General features: G+C 45.6%; 1 protein-coding gene across 1 annotated transcript; it reads left to right on the forward strand.

Moving 5' to 3' along the window:
- Positions 1 to 682: 682 nt before the first annotated feature.
- CCN3 (cellular communication network factor 3) lies at positions 683 to 8,760 on the forward strand. The gene is made up of 5 exons (XM_083186731.1): positions 683 to 1,197; positions 3,991 to 4,210; positions 4,507 to 4,758; positions 6,077 to 6,291; positions 7,799 to 8,760. Exons 1-5 carry the CDS (start codon positions 1,141 to 1,143, stop codon positions 8,093 to 8,095), a joined length of 1,041 nt encoding a protein of 346 aa, XP_083042857.1. The 5' UTR covers positions 683 to 1,140; the 3' UTR covers positions 8,096 to 8,760.
- Positions 8,761 to 10,170: the final 1,410 nt, after the last annotated feature.

Consider the following 10,170-nt stretch of genomic DNA (forward strand, 5'->3'; position numbering starts at 1 on the left):
GGGGCATGAAAAGGTCGGAGGACGCGTACCGCCGCCCCTCGCGGCCTCGCTGCGCTCGCCACGCTTCGGGTTCACGTTGATGGCGGGGTGGCGTCAACTACTTTTGGGGGGACATTTCAATGTTCAGGGGTGTTTTTGGCCCATTTACTATTGTTCCTATGCTGATTTGGGTAAATTGATCCATTTAACATTGTTTCCTATGGTAAATCGTGGTCATCGCGGGTAAATTGAGGCATTTAACATTGTTCTCTATGGGAAAATCGCGGGCATCGCGTCTGGCCCATCTCACCCGATTTTTTATCGGCCGCGATGCCCGCGATTGCCCCGATTTTACCCCCGATGCCCGCGATTAAAATCGTGGGCGCCCAGATAGGAAACAAGTACCCAGCGTTTATTCACCACTGCCCAGTGGGTAGCAGCAGGGACTCAAAACTGCCCCCCCCCCCTCACCGCGGGACACTGCTGACCCCGGGTAGGATGCAGGAACGTCCCCAAAAAAACAGGATGTTCCCATAGAACGACAGCATATAATTATATATATTACATATGCTGTAATATTTAATTACAGTCAAAAAATATATATAGAATATACTTCCATATGGTTTTTATATAAACATTCGGAAACCTTTAACAGTTCTCCTTCTTTCAGAAACCAAACCCAGTCAATCTAACAGTCTGGACAAAGTTCTCCGATTGTCCCGGTTACATAACAGTAAGAGCCAATACAGGGAGTACAGTAGATTACGCCTGCATGTCCCTACAGACTGTACTAGACGTCTGAATATGCGGCTATAACAGGCATTCCTCCTGCTGGGATGAGTAATCAGGTCCATGAGCAGGATGGAAAACGCATTCCTATTTCTCCAAACAACTTCGTCTTTCCTTCCCTTTGGAAAAACATCAGAGCGCCATCTAGTGCCCACAGCCTGGTGTTTGTTTGAGAAACTAGTGGGAGACAGGTATTTTGGAATTCTCATTATCTGAACAACTGCCCAACTCAGAAGGATTGTCCAATGGGACTGCAGCAGCCGTCACCGTGTTGTATATATGGACAGGCGGGAGCCAGGGTGAGGAGAATCACAGAGAGCTCACTCTTACAAGTTGGAAGTCAGCGAGTCTCTGCTGCAGCTTTGGAACACCATGACGTGCCTAAGGAACCTGCTCCCAGTGCTCTGCACGCTGCTTGCGGTCCATGATGTAAGTAAACGTTACAGGATGCATGTTCAAAATTCCATATTGATATATAAGGACCATTAGAAATTAATTATTCAGCAAATAGATTTCTGTATTAGAATTAGGCATCTTTATCTCTGTATAATTTCACCGTTTTCTGATGTAATACTAAGTTATTAACTTCAATGGGAATAACCGGAAGAAATAGGATATTATAACTAAGAAAACTGTATATAAAACATAAATTATTTGTGATTTGTGTGCTGAGGAACCGGAGATTATACAGCAGCCTCTAAATATGTATTACCCGCTACCCCTACCTGTTACAGTATTATATTACTACTATTACTTGGATTAGCTTATTATTTATTATTATTATTATTATTATTACTATAATCCTTTATTTATATGGCGCCACAAGGTATCTGCAGCACCCAGTTACAGAGTATATAAACGAATAAACAAAACAGTGACTTACAGTATGCCCCTTTCCCACTGCAGGCTTTACACGGTAAAATGACGTTGTTTTAGCCTTTTTAAACGGCTAGAGCTGCAGTGGGAAAGCTCCAGGTTGCTTTACCCGGGTAACAAATACCGGTATTTGTTAACCGGGTAAAAAGCAGTGTTTTACCCGTGTAAGAGCCGTTTTTTTGGCAATGGGAAAGGGTTTTAAACGGTATTTAGAAATAATAATAAAGGTTAAGAACATAATTGGTGCATGTGATGTTTTTAATGACAGGCAAGGTTTACTAGAGAGTTTAAACGTGTTGCTTTGTGGTTTACACGGGTTATGCTGCTTTCCCACTGCCTACCCGGGTAAAGACCCGTTTTTTTTAAACGGGTCTTTACCCGGGTAAGAGCCACAAAGACCCTTTCCCACTGCAGCTTTTAAACAGTAAATTACCGTTTAAAAGCAGTAAATGTCCCATTCACACTTACCCGTGTAAACCACAAAGCAACACGTTTAAACTCTCGAGTAAACCTTGCCTGTCATTAAAAACATCACATGCACCAATCATGTTCTTAACCTTTATTATTATTTCTAAATACCGTTTAAAACCCTTTCCCATTGCCAAAAAAACGGCTCTTACACAGGTAAAACACTGCTTTTTACCCGGTTAACAAATACCGGTATTTGTTACCCGGGTAAAGCAACCTGGAGCTTTCCCACTGCAGCTCTAGCCGTTTAAAAAGGCTAAAAAAACGGCATTTTACCGTGTAAAGCCTGCAGTGGGAAAGGGGCATAAGTGTGACTGGGACATTTACTGCTTTTAAACGGTAATTTACTGTTTAAAAGCTGCAGTGGGAAAGGGTCTTTGTGGCTCTTACCCGGGTAAAGACCCGTTTAAAAAAACCGTGTCTTTACCCGGGTAGGCAGTGGGAAAGCAGCATTACAGGTGAATACAACAGAGGACAAGTACAGGGCACATAACCACAGCTGCATCAGCAGGGGACACTGACATAAGTATCAGGGGGCAGAGAACAAGGGATCCGCAGCGCCCTATTACAGAGTATATAACCCAGGAGACAGTGACTTACAGCTGAATACAATAGAGGAGAAGTACAGGGCACATAACCATAGCTGCATCAGCAGAGGACACTGACATAATTATTAGGGGGCAGAGAACAAGGGATCCCTAGCACCCTATTACAGAGTATATAACCCAGGAGACAGTGACTTGCAGGTGAATACAACAAAGGACAAGTACAGGGCACATAACCATAGCTGCATCAGCAGAGGATGCTGGGATAAGTATCCGGGGCAGAGAACAAGGGATCCGCAGCACGATATTACAGAGTATATAACCCAGGAGACAGTGACTTACAGCTGAATACAATAGAGGACAAGTACAGGGCACATAACCATAGCTGCATCAGCAGAGGATGCTGGGATAAGTATCCGGGGCAGAGAACAAGGGATCCGCAGCACCCTATTACAGAGTATATAACCCAGGAGACAGTGACTGACAGCAGAATACAATAGAGGACAAGTACAGGGCACATAACCATAGCTGCATCAGCAGAGGACACTGACATAAGTATCAGGAGGCAGAGAACAAGGGATCCGCAGCACGATATTACAGAGTATATAACCCAGGAGACAGTGACTTACAGCTGAATACAATAGAGGACAAGTACAGGGCACATAACCATAGCTGCATCAGCAGGTGGCACTGACATGAGTATCAGGGTGGCAGAGAACAGCAGGATTTGGTGCTGTCGAAGATGGTTTAAGTAACAGTAGGAAAAGTAGATGAGGGAAGAGGGCCCTGCTTCGTGAGAGCTTACAATTCTTATTATTGATTAGTAATGTCTCATAAGCCAATGACTGGGTAACCCTTTCCTGTTCCTAGCCCACAGTTCTCTGTTAGATTGATGAACTGATTTTATACAGCACCTGTTGTACTTTGTACAGGGGTAAATGTGTCAGCGTGCGACAAGCCGGAGACGCCGGAGTTTGTGAGGGAATGGCTGTATTTTTAAAGCGTCAGTCATGTACACGGGGAAACCAACCCATTGTAGTTTTGCCTTATATAGGATTGTTGGTTTAAAAATATGTCCATTCCCGGACAAAATCCTGCACCTCGGACCCTTTACATTCACCCATGTCCGACAGTAGCATAAGGGTGGTTATCCTGCTTTACTGTATAGGATGTGAACCAATCAGATTCTGTCTATCATTTTCTTGGATGCAATAGAGAAGTGGTAGACATAATCTGATTGGTATAAGCTAGATAGATAGATAGTCTGTCTATCTATCTATCTATCTATCTATCTATCTATCTATCTAAGTAAATGTTCTCTCTCTTTGTCCAGGTGATTGCTCAGAGGTGCCCATTGCAGTGTGGGCAGTGCCCAGAGGAACCACCCCGTTGTCCTCCCAATGTGCCAGTCATCCTAGATGGGTGTGCCTGCTGTCCCGTATGTGCCCGGCAACAGGGTGAGAGCTGCTCGGAGGTGCACCCATGTCACGAGGACCAGGGTCTGTACTGTGACTTCAGCGCAGACCCGAGAACCAGCGTGGGCATTTGCATGGGTAAGTACACAGTATAAGAGATGTCTGTCTGGTAACATCTGTACGCACCAATGTGTTCCTTATGTGGGTGTTTTACCTATGTAATATGTCCCCACTGTTCCCCTGTTGTCGGGCCTGAGTCTATAGGATGTATTGTTACGTATACTGGTACAGCCCACACAATGGCAGCAGCCACTTATTGCAGGTAACGGTCAGACCATTACCGGGGCTATGTTCCTATATAAAGCTCTCTGTACGTTCTGACGTTTGTCCATTGGAACCTTTCAGTAATGATTATTATTTTTCTGATATACCAGCACTTGAAGGAAGCAAATGTGTGTTCAATGGGGCCGTATACCGCAGCGGTGAGACATTCCAGCCAAGCTGCAAATACCACTGCACCTGCCAGGACGGGCAGATCGGCTGTGTCCCCAGGTGCAACCTCGACCTGCAGCTTCCGGGGCCGGACTGTCCCTTCCCCAGAAAAGTGAAGGTGCCAGGAGAGTGCTGTGAAAAGTGGGTCTGCGATGCCAAAGAAGAGGTGGCCATTGGCGGCTTCGCTATGGCTGGTAAGTTACTGGACTCAGCTGTCACAACACCACACCCCCCACTCCACCCGCAACACCCCCACCTCCACTTGAAAAACCACCACATCACACCCGCCCCTCCTGCACCCGCACTATTTCCCCACCCGCCCCTCCTCCACAATCCTTATTTCACACAATGAAAACATTCACAAGTTAAGGGGGCGGAGCCCCTTACGCCGGTACTTGTACACTACAGTACTGTAACACACACTGCCTGCACTGCACCGCATTAGGTCCTTGTACACTACAGTACTGTAGCACACACAGCCGAGCATGCATATAGAGCATGATATACACAAGGGCCTGACACACTGCACTGCATCAGGTCCTTGTACACTACAGAACTGTAACACACACAGCCCGCACTGCACTGCATTAGGTCCTTGTACACTATAGTACTGTAACACACACAGCCCGCACTGCACTGCATCAGGTCCTTGTACACTACAGTACTGTAACACACACAGCCCGCACTGCACTGCATCAGGTCCTTGTACACTACAGTACTGTCACACACACAGCCCGCACTGCACTGCATCAGGTCCTTCTACACTACAGTAATGTAACACACACAGCCCGCACTGCACTGCATTAGGTCCTTGTACACTACAGTACTGTAACACACAGCCTGCACTGCACTGCGTCAGGTCCTTGTACACTACAGTACTGTAACACACACAGCCCGCACTGCACTAGGTCCTTGTACACTACAGTACTGTCACACACACAGCCCGCACTGCACTGCATCAGGTCCTTGTACACTACAGTACTGTAACACACACAGCTCGCACTGCGTCAGGTCCTTTTACACTACAGTACTGTAACACACAGCCAGACATGCATATAGAATCTATATATAGATTCTATATGCAATAAAATTACATTCCTGGGGGTAATGGACGGTCGCGCTGCCGAGATAGATTCATATGCATGCCCGGCTGTGTCTCGGCAGTGTGACTGTCCGTTACCCCCAGGAATTTCATTTTTACCTCATTTGGGGTAATTAACCCCTGATCCCTGATCACTGGATTAGACTATCATCTAGTGTGTATGCAACTTTAGGGAGAGAGAGCAAATTGGAGAAGTTGCCTATAGCAACCTCCCAACTTCTCACTCTAAATTTATAGACTGTTCTAGATAAAGATAACTGACAGTTGGAAATTGATGAGTTACTACGGCAACTTCTCTGCTTCATTTCTCTATAAGCTTTGATACATCACCCCCAGAATATATGACTGTACTTACAATCAGTAACATTGTGCATTATATAATATACATATCTATGTCCTGATCTGCACAGCTTACAGACCTGAGGCCACGCTGGGAGTCGATCGCTCCGACATGGGTGTCAACTGCATTGAACAGATGACGGAGTGGAGTGCGTGCTCTAAGACGTGCGGGATGGGCCACTCTTACCGCGTGACCAATCGCAACCACCGCTGCGAAATGCAGAAGCAGATCCGCCTGTGCATGGTGCGGCCCTGTGAGCAAGACACCCAAGCGCTTACTGATAAGGTAACGATTATATAACCGCTTCATCCATTCTAGGCAACTTTTAACTGTCTCATATTCACAGGTAGCAAACAAAACAAGATTTGTGTCACCACGTATATAGGATAAATAGTCATATGGTCAGACATACAGGGAGATGTACTACGCTCCCACGCACATCACATCTAGTACAAAAAGCACGCTGCTGTAGCACCTCACTCCATGTACGGGCACCTTAAGAATTGTCTTTGCAAAATCACTTGAATATGCCCCAAAAAAATCGCACCGCAGTGCACGATATTAATGCCCTTTTTAAAAAATCTAAGTTCCATCGGAATGTGTTTGGGGATTTCATGGATTAAGACATTAAAAGCAATTTCTAAAGGGAATTTCCATGCGAAAATAGCAGTCCTCACGGATAGAAAATCCCCAAATTAAACTAATTACACCAAAAGCCATCACACGGGCAAAAACGCCTAATAGTAAATGTGAGCTGTTAGTTCCGTCGATTATGGGAGATTTGTAAACTCAAACAAAAACGATTCTTAGCACATTTCACCCTAAGTATTCAATTAACTATGATATCACTCCTATTTTTAACCTGGCACTTCGTAAGGAATGCTTATACCAGAGTTTCCCATACGCGGAAACCCTAAGAAACCCTAACAGTTCACATTTTAAGCATATCTATGGTTAAATCCCTTATGCCAAAGCTTGGTTATCCTTAAAACGGGATACGGTCGTTTTATCGAATGACATTAGGTCGAATGTCATTTGGTCGACCCTACTAGGTCGAATGTGTAAAAAGGTCGACATGGGTTTATGTCGAACTTCCGACTATGTCGACTGCCATTAGGTCGACTGGGGTTAGGTCGAATTGCTCTTTTTGGGGTTTTTTTGGTGCCGACATGTGCCGACAGGCGGTGGTTCATGCCCTACCATCCACTAGGGCGTGGAGGAGGTTATTAAAGCTGTGGCGAGCGAAGCGAGCCACCGTGCCCGAAGCATCGCGAGCGAAGCGAGCGATGCGAGGGTCCGATTCACTATGTCAACAGTGTCCATGTCGACACTGTTGACATTTCGGCCAAAAAAAACCCAAAAAGAGCAATTCGACCTAACCCCAGTCGACCTAATGGCAGTCGACATAGTCGGAAGTTCGACATAAACCCATGTCGACCTTTTTACACATTCGACCTAGTGGGGTCGACCAAATGACATTCGACCTAATATCATTCGATAAAACGAACCACATCCCTTAAAACCTGCCCTGTGGACTGAATTTGGGAACCATTGTCTTACACCTCTCCTATAACCCTCTAAAAACAGCGTTTCCCAAGCTTGGTCTTCACACCCGCCCAACATTCCAGGTTTTCAGGATATCCGTGCTTGAGCACAGGTCAATTAGAGTTAACCATCTGTGCTTAATCATAGATATCCTTTAAACCTGGACTGTTAGGAGCTTTCTCCTGAATAAGACCACTGACCTTATAAATATACTGGTGTATTAAACTATTTATTTATTCCATTCCAGAAAGGGAAAAGATGCGCGCGGGTGACGAAATCAGTGAACCCCATCCATTTTGAAATAAAAAACTGCGTCAGCGTTCACAGCTACAAACCTAAGTTTTGTGGGGACTGCACGGACGGGCGATGCTGCACCCCTCACAGCACCAAGACCGCCCAGGTGGAATTCCGGTGTCCTAATGAGAGGATCGTAAAGAAACCAGTGATGTTCATCAACACATGTGTCTGTCATCACAACTGCCCCCGTGACACCAGCCTCCTCCAGACAGAGAACGCCATGTTCCCCAGGCTGAGACCATATTAACTGACCTATTTATACGCCATCTGATTTGTAAAGAGCCACAATACATGAACTACTGTAAGGTCACCAGGGGCTACCGCACCCGTAACCCCGTCCGTTCTCGGCCTGTAAATTCCCAACCTTGCTGTTGTGATTATTAGTGCGCAAACGATAATTTTTATAAAGGACTTTTTTATTTTATATCGACATGTTAATTTAATAAGGGTTAAGAGTTCAAGGACTGATTTTTTACATTGACTTATAGGCTGTATATATTTTTATTTAAGTTGGATATTTTACGTTTTATTCTACGAAATTGTATGTTTACTACTGTGTCTGCAGTGGCGGATCCAGGGGAGGGCTGCAGTGCAGTTCAAAATTCAAATAGAGGAGCCACACCCGCTGCCACCAACTGCCGTTTCAAACTGGCTCACTGGCAGTGGGTGTGGCTCCCCTATTCGAATTTTGAACTGTGCTGCAGCCCCGCCTCTGAACCCAACAAGGATGTCACTGGTTTGGAATTAATAAATGCATATGATACAGGTGCACTTTAATGCTGGTGACTGTGGCACATAGGCATGTACTGTGTTATGGACTTTTGTACATCTTGTAATGCCCTGCTGAGTAAATGTATAATATACTGTGTGTGTGTGTGTGTATATATATATATATATATATATATATATATATATATATATATATATATATATATATATATATATATATATATATATATATATATATATATATATATATATATATATATATATGGGATGCCTACCCTCCTGGAAAGGGGGGCAACCCTCCTGCATTGGCCTCCATCTCCCGCAAACCAAATCTTCGTGGCATTTTAGCCCCACCCCCCCGCAGTGCAATGCCTGAAATAACGGCATTGCACGGCGGGGGGTCTACGCAATCACTCTAGACACGCCTCCAATAGGGCAGTCTGTCAGAGGCTCCCTCCCCGAACCAGCCTTTTCCCTCCTGGCAATGGTCCCGCCTCCCCTGCTTCACTGGGATCCGATACGTAATCCCGGCGGTCGGGATCCCGGCGGTCGGAATCCCGACACTGGAATCCCGACCGCCGAAATCCCGACATGGGGGGGACGTGGATCGCCCCCCCTTGCGGGCTCGCTGCGCTCGCCACGCAGCGGGCCCGGTGCCTCGCTACGCTCAGCATGCTATTTTATTCTCCCTCTATGGGTGTCGTGGACACCCACGGAGGGAGAAAGTTTCGGGATATCGGCGGTCGGGATTCCAGTGTCGGGATTCTGAACGCTGGGATCCCGACCGCCGGCAAATTGACCGCATCCCCTTCACTGAGCTATACACACACACACACACACACTAGATCCGTCCTTAACTTTTCATTTTACATGGACTACTGTAACTACCATTTTTCATATACTAATTAATATATATATATGTATATATACTCACCTTGTTTCAGAGTATTTGTCATTTTGTTTTTCTAAGTGTTGTATAATTAAAAATTTATATTTTTTCAAATAAAACAAGACTTCTTAATTCCTTTGTTCTTTCTTTCTTGGGTATGTTCAATACTTTGTTATGACCTAGTGGGGTGGATGTATGAAGCAGTGATAAAGTGCCTGGTACTTTATCACCGGCCAATCAGCTCCTGACTGTCCCTTTTTAAACCCAGCCTGTAACCAGTGGCGTAACATCAAATATTGCGCCCCCCCCCCCCCCCCCGCCAAAGGTTTCTGGTTTCTTTGTGGACTGGGGTCACTTTGCCTCTGTTGCTTTATGGGGTCATTCAGGTGCGGTGGTATTTGCTATCACCGCTGCTTCCTTACAGGCATCTCCCGCTGCACTAGTCACCTGAGCTAGGTCCTAGGACGCAGCATCATAACAAAGCACCCACCATACAATGTAATGCAGTACCCAAGCAAGCCGGCCACAGTGGAGATCCTTGGCCTCTTCTTACCCCTAAATGGCAGGATTACACCTCCTCACCCTCAAATGGCATCAGACTGTCCAGCAATGATAGTCTTATGCCGGCCTGCACATGCAGAAAGTACCAAAAATCTGTACTTTGCGCCGATGAAACCACCTACACTTGAATGACCACGAAGATG

Source organism: Crinia signifera, chromosome 5 (genome assembly GCF_055691185.1).
Source record: "Crinia signifera chromosome 5, ASM5569118v1, whole genome shotgun sequence".
Classification (NCBI taxonomy): Eukaryota; Metazoa; Chordata; class Amphibia; order Anura; family Myobatrachidae; genus Crinia; species Crinia signifera.

Bases quoted from the DNA above. Each gene is read 5' to 3' on its own strand.
- CCN3 (XM_083186731.1), top strand. From the start codon at position 1,141: ATGACGTGCCTAAGGAACCTGCTCCCAGTGCTCTGCACGCTGCTTGCG. The intron at 4,211-4,506 runs GTAAGTACACAG...CTGATATACCAG, and splicing joins CAGCGTGGGCATTTGCATGG to CACTTGAAGGAAGCAAATGT. The intron at 6,292-7,798 runs GTAACGATTATA...ATTCCATTCCAG, and splicing joins CCCAAGCGCTTACTGATAAG to AAAGGGAAAAGATGCGCGCG.